General features: G+C 39.5%; 1 protein-coding gene across 4 annotated transcripts; it reads left to right on the top strand.

Annotated features, from left to right (window-relative positions):
• LOC109720091 (protein MAIN-LIKE 1-like) lies at positions 10,451-13,826 on the top strand. 4 transcript variants are annotated; one of them, XM_020246975.1, is made up of 4 exons: positions 10,451-10,646; positions 12,821-12,907; positions 12,995-13,636; positions 13,722-13,826. In XM_020246975.1, the coding sequence occupies exons 1-4, from the start codon at positions 10,602-10,604 to the stop codon at positions 13,818-13,820; spliced, it is 873 nt and encodes a 290-aa protein (XP_020102564.1). In that variant the 5' UTR covers positions 10,451-10,601; the 3' UTR covers positions 13,821-13,826. The 4 variants fall into 4 exon arrangements, with proteins under 4 accessions (XP_020102564.1, XP_020102563.1, XP_020102566.1 ...); XM_020246974.1 differs by lacking the exon at positions 10,451-10,646 and adding an exon at positions 12,277-12,712 and having other exon boundaries at positions 12,828-12,907; XM_020246977.1 differs by lacking the exon at positions 10,451-10,646 and adding an exon at positions 12,280-12,712.

Raw genomic sequence — 15,498 nt, 5'->3', positions numbered from 1 at the left:
TAGTTCCGGTGACGTTCGGGAGCATCCAAGTGTTTTCGGTGCGTGTTGGGCGCGAAAACGGAGCTCGAATAGCTATGTTTAACCTTGGGCTAAATCCGGCAAAGCATGGATGAAAAGATGGTCTAAACGCGCTCGAAAACGTGTTTTGGGGGTCTCAGAATGATTAGAGATGATTCGAAGGCCCGACGAGCGAAAACAAAGTGAATCGGCGAAAAGTTGAAAAAGGCTGAATTTTGGGGCTGGTGGACCTACGGGGTCCGGACCCTAGGGCCAGGGTTCGGACCCTGAACCCGAAAAGTGCCTAGGCAGAGTGGCATTCTTGTAATTTTGTGGTGGAGATTGACTTTAAAAAGGGGTTTCTTCCCCTTTCTTCGTCTTCCTCAGCCCACCACACACCCACACACATGGAGGAGAGAGGAACTCTCCCTCTCTCTTTCTAGATTTCTTCCTTCTCTCTCTAGATCTCTCTCCCAAATTCGTGGGGTTGGCGGAGAGCGAGCTTGAGAACGTGTTGAGAGCGACGGTTCGAGTTCTCGTGCGCCCGGTTGAGCGGCGTGCTTCCGACTCGAGGTTCGCATTTTGGTAAGAGTTTAGGATTTGGTTAAATCCTTCATGAATAGCATTCTAGTGATCCCTAGGCTAATTATATGCATGTTCCTCCATGAGATTTTGGGTTATTTGGAGAATATGCTCATGCTAGGGCTTAGAAATGAGGCTTTTGGGAATTTTGGGGTTTTGATCTAAATTAACCCTACGTTTCTCTAATTAAAGGTTAGAGAAAGGTCCCAGATAACTCTAGGTTGCGGATTGGTGCGCGTTCGGTGGTCGATTGGGAGTCGAGCCGAACCGGGCGACGAGTGCCACGGGAGCCCGATTGCAAGTGTCGACAAGCAATCAGAGAGTGTTGCGAGGTGGGTTGTGCTCACCGAAGAGATTAGCTCACTTTCATGTCGAAGTGAAATGTTATTTATCATTGATGCATATAATAGTAGTTAATTGTAAAACATATGAATGCATGAGATAGATGAAATGTGAACTTGGGTCGATAACTCTAGGTTTGTTAGAGAACTCGACATTGAAAAATAAGGACATGTAAACTATAATACTCGATGTGGACAACTAGAATGTCAAGTAGATCGAGTGGCATTGAACCTAGTGTCATTGGGTGTATATGTTGATATTATGCATTGTAAGATATGTGGTTAGATGGAATTTAATTCCTTGCATCCTTCCATAGTAGAAATAGAAATGTGAGTTGGACACATGATCTAGTGGATGCATGAGGATTGGGTTTTGACATGGAATCCTATAGTGCTAAGAACAAGTGATGAACTTGAACCAGAAAATGACATAGAAGAGTGGCATGTGAAACTAGTGTAGTAGAGACACTTGTGACATGAATATTGGGATTGGTGGACTTCCCGAGTTTGTTGTTATCCCTAGTTGATAGGGTATCCTCGAGCTGAGAGGATTGGATCATACTCACATAGTCTGTTTTGAGCTTGGCGGTGGTCGCTCCACCCAAGCAGTGAGCTCCGGAGTTGTCACACTATGGGTTAACGTAATTACCCAGCAAATGGTCTTGGGTGTGCGTAGCGCAGATTCTCCTCACCTATGAGATTGAGAAGTGAGTCGGGGATTAACCTTACGGTTAGCCAGTGAGATTGGGTGACAAGCATATGAGTGTCATGCATTATGAGCTGAGGATGAATCCTAGTAGAGTGGATTTGGCATCCTAGTTGAGTGGATTTAAGGCTGAGGTGCATATGAGACGTCCTTCACCTCGAGCCTGGCTATATGCGGTATTCCGCAGATAATTGACTCGAGGCCGAGTCGGGTGGCTAGCTTGGTTAAAGTAGAAGAAACCTTAAGAGCAAAGAGTGAATGATATAGATCTAAGGTAGAGGAACCTTAGAAGTAAATGGCCAAAAATGTAAAATAGCAAGAGGTATAAATTGTGGAAAAGTTGTGGATAGCGAGATAGAAAGTAGAATCAGTAGAGCTACTTACATTGTTGCACGTTGAGTTGCATGACTTACATTGATGCATGTTGAGTTGCATGGTTGCATGTTGTGAGGCATGAACATGATAACTGTTAGTTGCATGAATTATATGATGTTATATATGTGGATATCTGTTGGACTAACATGTTTGCAGTGCCTCCTTTGGACCTGGTGGGTTAAGCTCTTCCCTTGGGTGACCGTTGTTAGAAAATATATCCGGCACTTAAAAAAATCGCAGCGGAAAAACGAAAACGAAATCCATATCACATATGAAACAAAACAAAACAAATCAATCCAGTGCCGGCGGATCATTCTCATGTTACAATGTAAAATAAAATCTAATCTAAACAAATCCGAAGTTTAGATTACATTACCTTGGACCAGTTAAGGTCTCTTGATCTACTGTACGGTTGAAGTTGATCCTCCGATTAGCCGCGCACGTGCCCGGCCTCTACGCGTATCCACACGGAATTGATCCCGATCCAACGCCTTCCGTCGTATGGAACAGATGAGTCGCAGATCACGAAGACGGTGCTAGCAGTCTTCCGATGTCTACGTTCCTTCTTGTGAAAATTATTGTGGACTTACGAAAGTTTGAGAGAGAAGAATATTTGAATCCTATTCACGTCAATTAATGATATCTCNTCTTGTACTAAGAAATATATATCTCAAATTCCTAACTCTTAGGAATATATTTTCTTAACGAAGATTCAACGGACGATTCATATATATATATTGTACTGCGAACAATAAATATGAATAAAACTTGCCCTTTATTAATTAAGAAAAATACTTAATATATCCACAAGCCTATGTCACCGATTGGCTTTAGGGTTTATCACTAACAACCGTACCCACTGGGAACTATATTTATATAGTTCTCACCCCACGTTGTTTTGGGGGTTTTCAGGTTCACACGCGAGCGGCGCGGCGGCGCAAGGAAAGGGCGTAGCTCCGTAGATAGCGCCCTACCACTGAGACCAGAGATAGCGGTATCTCAAGTCGGCTAGCTAGGGGTATAGAAAAGAAAAGAAACAATGTTGTAATAATCTTGATTGTATTTGGAAGAAAACGAAAATCTAATATATATAAAGCATGTGATGTGAATGCTTGTAATAACTTAGTTGTTTTATGTTATTGATACCTTCCTTATGTAATCATGTATGAAATCTGTTCCTGGTTGGAACCTCGTGATTTTTACGGATTGTGACGCCTAGGACGTATAGGGGAGACTCTGTCAGTTCGACGGTCTGTTGGCGTGCTTGAACCCGACCAAATAGGCGGGTCTCGGGGCGTGACATAAATGATGGAATATGTCCCTACAATTGGTTCTTCAGTTTCTTTGTGCAATATTGATGCTGACAATGAGATGAATGAGGAATTGGAAGAAATAGCTACTACCGAATAAATATGTATGAGCACACAAACAATCGATGAGCCACGTGTTGGTTTGGAGTTCAACTGTATAGAGGATCCCAAAAAGTTCTACAATGACTATGCTTTTAAAATGGGATTTAGTATAAGAAAAACATACCATTATAAAGCAAAAAAACATGATGATGCCATCACATTTGTAACCTATTGTTGCTCCAAAGCAAGTCATTCTAAATCTCGAACTCATGAGGAGCGTCATTGCCAAAATTTCGAAGGTAGTAATACACCCAAAAAGCAATTTCCTAATCAACAAAGCGAATGTAAAATGCACATTGTATTGAGAATAGATGATCGAGGAAAATAGGTGATGATGGTAGTGGCGAACGAACATAACCATGAATTGATCATTAGTCCATCTAAAACCCGATTTTTTCGATCACATTGTAACATTACAAAGGAGCAAAAAGAATTGATTCATATGTTGAAAGAGCAAAACATCTCCACTTTACAAATTATGGCTTTTATGTAAGCAAGAGAGGGAGGAAGACATAATATTCAATTCACTCGCAAAGATTTAAATAACAAAATTGCCGAGAAAAATAGGAATCTCATTGGAATAGATGTGGCAAGTGCGCTTAATTATTTTCGTGAGCTCCAATCTAAAGATCCGTTATTCTTCTATGCTATTGATGTTGATGACCAACAACGAACTTGGAATATATTTTGGATAGATGGAAGATCAAGATTGGCATATGAGCACTTTGGCGACGTTGTCACTTTCGACACAATTTATATGACGAATAAATATAGTATGCCATTTGCTCCTTTTATAGGGGTTAATCATCATTTACAGTCTATCTTTTTTGGGTGTGCTCTCATTAGAGATGAAATTGCTAATACATTTTTTTGGTTGTTTGAAACATGGATGAAAGCAATGTATGGTAGACACCCAAATGCTATTATTACTGATCAGGATCTTGCTATGAAAAAAGCCATTAAGGTAGTCTTTCCAATCACTGTTCATAGGTGTTGTCAGTGGCATGTGATGAGAAAAGCAAAGAAACATTTTGGTGTGCTTTATAGCACCAAGGATGGTTTTGAAAATGATTTAAAAGAATGCATAAATTATAGTTTAAGTATTGAGGAGTTTAAGGATATATGGGCAACAATGCTTGATAAGTATGAATTGCATGAAAATAACCACCTTCGATTGCTATAGAATATTTGACATCAATGGATTCCTGCATATTTTCGAGATACTTTCTTCGCAAATATGTCTACATCACAACGTAGTGAAAGTATGAATGTTGTGGCAAAAATATGGTTAGATGCACATACATCAATATTCAAGTTTGTCATTCAATTTGAAAAAATGACAAACAATCAATACGAGAGAGAGATTTAGAGAATTTTATGACAAAAGACGGAGAATCCACATTGTGGTCAGATGATCCAATTGAGAAAGATGCACGCCGATTATACATAAGAAATATTTTTTCAGAATTCAAGACTCAATTAAGAGCAACGGCAAGTTATAAGTTGATTGAGTTGGAAAAGGATTCACTATATAAGATTAGCCCAATATTACACCCTTCTAATTCAAGACGGCGGATGCGTACATATACGGTGACTGTTGTGAGATCTAAAAATATAGTATCTTGCGCGCACTTGTAAGTTGTTTGAGTTTTACGGCCTCTTGTATGCTCATGCGCTTAAAGTAATGTATCATATTGAGATTTATAACATTCCTACTCGTTATATATTAAAAAGATGGACTAAGAATGCCAAAAAGGGAATACCAAGTAATAGTATAGAAATAAGTGGTGGTTCCTCATTTTGTAGATCTCGAAGGTTTGATTCCCTCGCATTAGAGATGCAAAAATTTATCTTTGAAGGTTCGAAAAGTCTCAAGGCATTTGAAACTACATGCCAAATAATTAGACAAGGACTTGATACACTAACATCAATTAATCAAATATTTGAAATTGAGGAAGCAACACTCAAGGAGCCTTCAGGTGATCTTCAGAGGATTGTAATTTCACAATCAAGCCAAGTAAATATACTTACATCGGAATGCATGATTAAAGATCCTCCTCATTCGCAATGCAAAGGAAAGAGAAGACAACAAAGGTTTAAGCCTTCCATTGAAAAGAAGGTTAATGTGCCAAGAACTTGCAAAAAATGTGATAAAAAAAAACACAATATTAGGACCTGTAAGGAGGTATAATAAATTCTTTGTTCTTTATTTTTTTCAAATATTTTTATATTTGTTAATTATGCACATAAAGCTAATATTATTAATATTATTTTGCAGATTATTGATAAAGTGTCACCTAATGATCAAAGTTCTAGCAAGAGTTTTGAAGAAACAGATGATGAAGAGACTTAAAAGCACGAACAAAATATTTGCACTATCAAAGCAAGAACCCCTTCCAACCTGAAAGCTTAAGGCGATAATGACCTAAGTCTGCCGACCTTGTATATGTTCAAAACTATTCAGAATACTGTCTCTGTCTGCATAGCAGATATTTTTGTTGCTTGGATATTGTATCAAATTAACTAGCATTGAATTTGTAGATATTTTCTAGCATTGAATTTGTAGTAACTTGACTGAGAAATTGACTTGTTCAACTTTGTTGTAGTAACTGAGAAATCTTTGTCTCTATCTGCATAGCACATATTTTCTAGCATTGAATTTGTAGTAACTTGACTGAGAAATTGACTTGTTCAACTTTGTTGTTTAAAGTTTCATTACTTATCCAATTGCATCTGATGATTCACTTTAATGATCTAGTTTATCACCATTTTTATCTATAGTTCACACCTGGTTTTATCCTGCATTAATAGTGCATTAATAGATATGTCGTAGCTACTTTGTTTATCCAAGTCAGCTAAGATATAAGATATATCTATTACAATCAAATAACTTCTTCAAGTAGTGGAATTACATTAACTATTAACTTTGCTTTTTGAAACGGAGAACAAAAAATTACATTTAGCTGATAAACATGGTGGGTTCATATTACATTTAAGCGAATAGAAATTTAATACACAGAATTGCTAAAATAAATACAATAAAAATTTTTCTCTCAGCTTCAATTCATTCCACCATTGTTTTTGCCCTTGTAAAAGCTTCTTCAACTCTAATTTTCAGTTTCTCTATTTGCTCAGCCATACTAGATAACTTATAATTTATGCATTGAAGTATCTCTTCATTCGAAACTTTCTGAGAAGGCACTACTTGTTCAGGGGCCACACCTTCCTTCAAGTTTAAAATATTTGAACTTTCTTGTTCTAAAAGTTCTTTGGATTTCACTATATCGAACCACATGAAAAAATTACAATAATTAATATTATCCTTTCCATAATTTCAACAGCCATAAAATTGGCTTCCTTTACTTCTAAATTGCTGTGAAGTTCTTATTATAGCTATCTTGTTACACTTGCATCAAACTTTCCTATCTTCAAGTGAACTTGTCGAAGATGCCATCAATCACGTGTGCATAATATTAAAATTAACATGTAAGCTATTTTTTTAATGCTAAATTCAACCTGTTTCAAGGCTCTATTACCTTTGTAAAGTAGAAAAAAATACCAGAAAAAATTTTACATGACCACATTAAGTAAGAAAAAGTTGCTTTCTCATTGCCACATATCCACAAACACCTAGCCTGCAAAGATAACAGTGTTTTGAACTAAAATTTCCACATCTCTACAAACACATAGCCGCATACACATGAACTAATTTGAACTAAAATTTCTGAACTAAAGTTTCCAAACTAATTCAACCTAACATGCACATAAACTGAAGATGAAAAAAATTCCAAAGAAAATTCTACATGGACACCACATTAAGTAAGAAAAGACTACTTTTTATTGCCACATATTTACAAACACCTAGTCTGCAGAGATAGAGTATGGTGTTTTGAACTAAAATTTCTACATACCTACAAATACCTAGCCACATACACATAAACTAAATTGATAATCAAATTAATATTGTAACATTATCTCAGTTTACAGTAAAATAAAGATAATATGTTATAGGAGATGCACATAAACTGAACATGAAAAAAATCTCAAAGAAAATTCTACATGGACACCATATTACGTACGAAACAATTACTTTTTCATTGCCACATATCCAGAAACACCTAGCCTGCAGAGATAGAGCATGGTGTTTTGAACTAAAATTTTCACATATCCACAAACACCTAGCCACATACATAACTAATTTGAACTAAAATTTCTGAACTAAAGTTTTCAAACTAATTCAACCCAACATGCACACAAACACCAAATATTTTTAAAAGTACCAAACACTTGGTAATTGTACATAATAAGATACAATACAGTTAAAAATATATGCAATTAAAAAATACAATAGTTATAACTAAATGCATCTGGATGTGTTAGAAAATACAACAATTATAAATAATTTACTTAGTGGCATGCAATTAAGATTTGTCTTTTTTTAAATATTATTACATTATATATAAGCTAGTTTATAGTGCATTACCTCCAATATAGAATAGAAAAGTATTTTCTGTTTAAAAAATTATTTTAGAGGTTAGTTTATTTTTTGTTTAAAATTATTTTTTTCAACCGTTGTATTTAGAACTGCGGCTAATTTGGTGGTAATTTTAATTGTTGTATTGGGCCTCCTCATGCAGATGAATTCAAATACATTAAACTAAATATTGAATATAGATCTGAATATAATTATAACTGTAGTACGATTGCAACTAAATTCAACGAAACAGTCCTATTTTTTTTACTTAGGTACAGAATTAAGTTGCAAAATCAACATAGTATAGGGGCTAAGAATGCAATTTTACCTTACTACTTTACGATATGAAGATTCGGAGATACCTAGGACTTTTTTCGAAAATAACCCTCTGAAATTTCGTAATTGGCAAAATAACCCTGTGAAACTTTTATTTGTGAAACTAACCCTCCTCTCGCCACCTCAGCCGCCACATCAGCATTTCTCACAAAGACGGTGACTCGTTCACCGTCTTTAGTCTAACCTCTTGAAGACGGTGAATGGTTCACCGTCTTCTAGAGGCACTGCCTTCTCAGCAATTTCCCCCGCCTTCTCAGCAATTCCCCGCGTAACCTAAGGTGCCCTAAGAAGACGGTGACTCGTTTACCGCCTTATGAAGGCGGTGAATTGTTTACCGTCTTATCAAGGCCACCGCCCTCTCAGCAATTCCCCGCGTGGCGCTAGGTGCCTACGGAAGACGGTCACTCGTTTACCGCCTTGACAAAGACGGTGAATAGTTTACCGCCTTATCTAGGTATTCTGATAAGGCGGTAATTCGTTTACCGCCTTATCTATGCCCCCTGACCAAGTTTACCGTCCTTAGTGTAGAACTCCACCCAGCCTAATTTCGCTTAGTCCTCGAGAGGGGGGCTAAAACACAGATAAGACGGTGAGTAGTTCACCGTCTCATCTGGGCTCCACTAAACACGGTTAACACCGTCTTCAGCGTCAGACTCTTAAATGAGACGGTGAACGGTCTACCGTCTTCATGACGCGGTGAACGATTCACCGTCTTATGAAGACGGTGAACTGTTCACCGTCTTCATTAGGTTACCCCACCCCAGACCGAGCCCGATACCTCTCCCTTCCTTTTCTCGCTCACGCTTTCTCTCTCTATCTCTCTGTCTCTCTCCACGAGCCGCCCGTTGTCGCCGCTACCCGTGCCGAGGTCGCCGCCCCCTGTCGCCGACGTCGCCGCCCGTGCCAAAGTCGCCGCCCCCTGTCACAGCCGCCCGTGCCAAGGTCGCCGCCCACAGTCGCCGACGTCGCCGCCGCCGCCCCTGCCGAGGTCGCTGCCCATCCCTCTCTCAGGTGTGTTTTCTAGTGTAAGTTTAATGTAAATGTAGTTGGTGTAAGCTTATCTAACTGTAAGTGTACGTGTAATGTAAATGTAGGTTTAATGTAACTGTAATTGTAGGTTTAATGTAAATGTAGTTGGTGTAAGCTTCTCTAACTGTAAGTATAGGTTTAATGTAAATGTAGGTTTAATGTAACTGCAAGTGTAGGTTTAATTCTAGTGTAGGTTTAATGTAAATGTAAGTGCCTTATGCCTTTGAAATGGCACAAATGCACTTTGTATTTGGTGTAAGCTTCTCTAACTGTCAAATATTATCTAGAGATAGTGTATTTGCCTTATGCCCATCCCTCTCATAGGTGTAAGAGCCTTATGCCTTTGAAATGCACAAATGCACAAATGCACTATAGAAACCTCTTTTGGAGGTTATTTGGTTACTAATTGGAATAGCTTATTTGGTTACTAATTGATTTGATTTCGGGATTGGAAATAATTAGTATTCTACTATAGAAACCTCTTTTGGAGGTTTATTGCTAGTCGTTGGAAATAATTAGGATTCTTTTTCCTGTGTAGTTAAAATGGCTAGTCGTCGGATGTCTCTTAGCGTTCATTGGGATGGACAGTTAGTTATGGATGGAAATGGTCCCCGATATTTCGGTGGTCGTAAGAAATTGATCGCGATTCGTTCAGATACGACCTATACGAATTTTGAGAGGAGAATGTATCGTTTAGTAAATTGTAATAGAGAAGAATGTTGTCTTAAATACAAAATTCGATGCCCTATGGGAGCGAATGAATATATTGATCATGATATAGTAGATGATGAATCATTGGAGGGTTTAATTGGATTGTCTGAACATTATGGATGTGTGTCGCTATACATCGAGAAAGATTTATATCCGTCGGAGACACAATATCAGTCGCAAGGTTATTACACAAGCCTGCTACAAAATGACATCGATGTGGGTTTTCCGGATGCTCCAATTGGTGACCGTGAAGTTGGTAATGAACCAGACACTTATCAGATGACAAGGTCAGTAAGATCTATAGATTGCGGTGAATATTTTATTTAATTACGAAATATTTTGATAAGTTTGAATAATAATTACTGCAGACAGATTCAGTCTCCACGTGCGCAACCCTCCACCTCACGTGCGCAACCCTCGACGTCACGTGCGCAGCCCGAGACTTCACGTGAGGAACCCACGATATTTCATACACCTAATGAAAATTACGATTGGGGGTAAAGAAAATGTTGATTATTTTTTAATTAATAGTAAGTGAAATTTGAACGTCTTCTAGTAAACATTCGGGACCTATTGCAGGCTATCTACGTCCTATGCAAATTGGAATGAAGTTCTTGATAATCTAGTCGAGGAAGGAGATGATAACGACGGTAATCAGGACGATGCCCCCATTCATAATGATGGTAATCAGGATGATTCACCCATTCGTAATGACGATAATCAGGATGATGAACCCATTCATGAGGACGACGATTGGAATGATCTAGCTGCCGACATTGAAGATGATCACGATGGTGGATTAAATTGCCTCGCGAATGCCATTTACAGTTTGAATGATGACCCGCATGTAAACAACGAATATGTAGACAATCCTGACGAAGAGCTTGATTTCATTGACCATCCGGAGCAATTTCCTACAGATAACAATTGGATACAAGAGTATGTTGTGAATTCGAGTGAGTTCGATGTTAGACGTACCAATTCCGATCTACCTAGCATTGACGGCACTTGGCTCCGTGAAATCTTTAAAGATAAGGCATCTTTAGTGGATGCTCTAGATCGATGGCACATTACTCACAATGTTCAGATGAAAGTTTTGAAATCTACCAAAACAACTTATACAGTGAAATGCACAGTTGAGGGATGTCCTTGGAGGTTACACGCTTCGGTTCCTAAAGATGCAACATATTTCAGAGTTAAGACATATGCGGGTCAACACACTTGTGTTATTCCAATGCTAAATGCGGCGCACCGTAATTGTACTTCAAATCTCATATGCCAAGTAATTCTCCCGTTAATGAAGGCAAGACTAAATATGACGCCAAAAGAAGTGCAGGAAACGGTGCGATCCACTTTGCATGTTCAAATAAGTTATTGGAATGCATGGCTTGCAAGGAGCAAAGCATTACAGATTATTTACGGAAGCTGGGAGTAGTCATACACAGACTTGCCACGGTATCTTACTATGCTACAGAGTACTAATCATGGAACTTTTTGGCAGCTTGATCATAGATGGCCATCAGAGGAAATATGTCAGTTTGGCCATGTTTTCTGGTCATTTGCTCCTTCTATTCAGGGATTCGCACATTGTCGGCCTGTGGTGAGCATTGATGCCACTCACTTGTATGGCAAATACGAAGACTATGCATTGATAGCGACGGCTGTCGATGCGAATGATAGCATTTTTTCCTTGGCTTTTGCAATTTACGAAGGCGAAATTGGTAGAAGTTGGCGTTGGTTTTATATAACTTGGGGCATTATGTTATACGCAATCGACCGGTTTGTTTTATATCCAATAGATTTAGTGGCTTAAAGGAAATAGTGGTTGAGTTATATCCCACTCGACAGGGGCATGCACACCGGTGGTGTCTTCGATGCATGAAAGCAAATATGGCTAAGCGGTTTAAAAATGATTCATTATTAGACAAATTCTATTGTATCGGCAGTGCTCCAACATCGGTACAATATTATAAACTGAAAGATGAGTTACTCGCGCTAGATCAAGATGCTTGGAAGTGGGTCGATGAGCTCGAAGTATACAAAGAGTATTGGGCGTGGGCATTTGATGGAGGTCGACGCTTCGGGTTGATGACCACAAATATGTCCGAGAGTTTAAATGGGGTACTTAAGGAAATTCGTGCTCTCCCAGTAACGGCATTTGTCGCGGGAACTTTTTATAAACTTAATAGTTATTTTGTGAAGCGTCGTGAAAATGGTGAAGGTATGACGGCCACGTTAGCACCTAAAATACAAAGTCGGATTACGATGACTATGGTGACAGCGCGGGGACACATTGTATATCGATTTGGGCCTAATGAGTTTGAAGTCCAAACAGGACACTCTAATTACAATGTTACCCTTAATGGAACACAAGCGGATTGTGATTGCGGCGAATTCAAGCTAACGGGCATACCTTGCTCGCATATTTTAGCAGTTTGCAGTAATTCACAACTAAGAATAGATTATCATAGTCTTTGTTCCCATTGGTATACTGTAGAGTGTTATTGCCAGACATACGCACCGCTTTTCCATCCAATTCTAGACAGACGCTACTGGCCACGACCCCAGGGCCCACCAATTGTACCGCCTCCCGTGAGAAGGAAGAAAGGTCGACCACGATCAACACGTATTCGTAATATAATGGACGAAACAAGTGGGCGACGAACAAAATGTAGCATTTGTAAGCAGGGAGGTCATTATAGAAACACCTGTCCACAGAATACAGAGATAGCACAACAAGGACGTCGACGTAGGACTTGATACCTAACTTAATAGTATTTATGAAACTTTCAATCTTTCAATATTCAATGCGCTTTTTGATAATATGTTACTAATTACAAATTATTTAAAATTGCAGATGGCAGATCTAGAGGAGGCGGGACCAGTTGATGAGTCCGTCCTGACAGAGCAGCATCTCCATAGGTCTTCATTTATCACGACTGAGGTGAGAGCCAAAATTATTGTTTTAAATATTTTCTTTAGTATTGGTTTGAATATAAATGTTGTTCTAACTAATTTTTTGTCACTGTAGGGATATCGCGGGGTGCAGTTCATAGAGCATGGCCGCAAATTAAACCAGTGGGAGCTTGATCATCCAGCAGTGCTAGATTTGCTACGACAGTCTGGATTTTATTATATTTCTCGACTTAGGCGTCTACAGCTGGATCAGGCATTATTAGGAGCTTTGATCGAGCGATGGAGACGGGAGACCCAGACATTTCACTTCCGCCACGGTGAGATGACGATTACACTTCAGGATGTGGCGGTTATTTCGGGTCTTCGTGTCGATGGAGCGCCGGTCACTGGGACTACAGTGTATCCGTGGCCAGATATTTGTCAGGCGCTTTTAGGGGTTGTGCCGGATGACATCCGAGCTGGGCAGATTAGATTAGATTGGATATACCAGCAGTTTCATCATCTACATTTGGATGCTCCGGCTGGATTAGTTGCAGCCACTGCACGTGCATATATATTATATCAGATTGGCTGTAGTCTATTTCCAAACCCCACCGGATATAGGGTTCATCTTAAGTGGCTGCCACTTATAGCGGATTTTGATGCATGCGGCGCTTTAGCCTGGGGTGCAGCAGCACTGGCCTATCTATATCGAGCTTTGGGATCGGCTGCATTAAAAGGAAAGGTCGAATGCTGTTGCTTCGCGACATTAGTACAGGTATTATGAGTAATATATAATAATTGTTATATAAAGCTTCTCCTATTTAAGTTCAACAGTTTAATTTATTGTCATTTATTTATAGATTTGGGCGTGGGACCATCTACATGTCGGCCGACCTACTAGCGTTGGAGCTGTTGCCGACATGGCTGATTGCCCTATGGGTTGCCGGTATGACATATAAATTTGATACCGAATATATTTCTATATATATATATACATATTTGCAATTAACAAATATACTTTTCAAATATTAGATGGATGAACGCTGGTGGGTTACGTTTTGCAGCAAACGTTAGAACAACAGATATTGAGTTCTACAGAGATGAGTTAGACCAACAGAGAGAGACTCAGGTACATATTAATGCAACCAATTTTTGATTATTTCAACTGATATTTTAGCTGACTAATATTGGCTTTTTCACAGATGACATGGCGGCCGCACACAGATGCTATTATAGATGCGTTACCTGCATTCTGTGTACAGAGCAGTGAGGTATGGCGATCTCGGACGACACTGATTTGTTTTCATATCGTTGAGCTTCACGTGCCGGATCGAGTCCTACGGCAGTTTCGTCTCCTCCAGCATATACCCAATCCGGTGGAGACCATCCGGCGCTACACTTCTCAGGGGCGGCCAGATGAGGATTGGGCTCACTTTCATGCTGCACACATCGAGAGATGGGGAGATAGATTACAGGCCATTATTGACCAGCATCCGATTGTCGGTGATGACCCGGTACAGGCGACCTCGATTTATATGGAGTGGTACTGGCAGATCACGAGACGATGGATTTCTCGTCCAGTACAGCATCCATCATTGACTTACTAGCCTCGTGGCCAGACCGAGAGAGCTTTGGTACGATCACTCAGCCCATTTATTATTTTTTTAATCTTTTGTATAATATAGATTGCCAAAGGTGAATTATTATCTATAATGCAGGTGGATGCTATTCGACAAACACAGTATAACATCAGAAGTCTAGTTCATGATCGACCTTCTTACAATGCGGTGATGGAGGCATTGACAGGCATGGATATCGATCTTGATAGTGTACTGGAGTACATTCCTACTATACCTGTCGCCACTGATATCAGAGGTCGAGATTTTGGACATGCATCGACATCGGGTCATCACCACCGTCAGACACCGACATCTGCTGGATCTCCATCTCCTAGTGATGTTGCTGATATGCCCGCCGCCCCTGAGAGATTTCCTTTAAGGCCATTGGACTTGTACTTGCTTTTGCCGCCGCCAGTCTCTAGAGAGCACTTTACATTCGTCTATTCTCGATGTTATGCCGCGCCTTCATCACAGGCCCGCTCAACATCTAGACCAGCCACTATCGAGGAGACTCAGGCGATACCGGAGCATCGCGAGGGCATTATGATTGTGGATCTCGATGAGATGGCCGATATCGAGGCAATTGATGACGTACCTATTGCTGATTTCGTTGTAGAGGGTGGCCGTAGACGTGAACGTGGCCGTGCACGAGGACGTGGCCAAGGACGTCGAGGGAGAGGAAGATCGAGAGACCGATTGTATATCTTTGATTTAGATAACTTAGACTTTGTATAATATTATATAATACTTAATTTAGTGCATATTTGTATATTTCTCGGAGTTTTTTTTGATATTTTTATCTTGTTGATTGTATCTTGTTATTCCACTCGTGATGTTGTGTTTCTTGTTGAAAAATTTGTTATCGTGAAAAAACTTGCGTCAAACTTATTGAAATTTTCTTTAAAATCAAGCTTAAATCAGCACCTACAGCTGTTTGCACTAAAGGCGGTGAATGGTTCACCGCCTTTAGTGCAAATACACAAACCCAGGAAAAAAAAGGGCTAAGTCCTGGACTGTG

Source organism: Ananas comosus, linkage group 14 (genome assembly GCF_001540865.1).
Source record: "Ananas comosus cultivar F153 linkage group 14, ASM154086v1, whole genome shotgun sequence".
In the NCBI taxonomy this organism is placed as follows: Eukaryota; Viridiplantae; Streptophyta; class Magnoliopsida; order Poales; family Bromeliaceae; genus Ananas; species Ananas comosus.
This window is presented reverse-complemented; position numbering and strand designations above follow the sequence as displayed.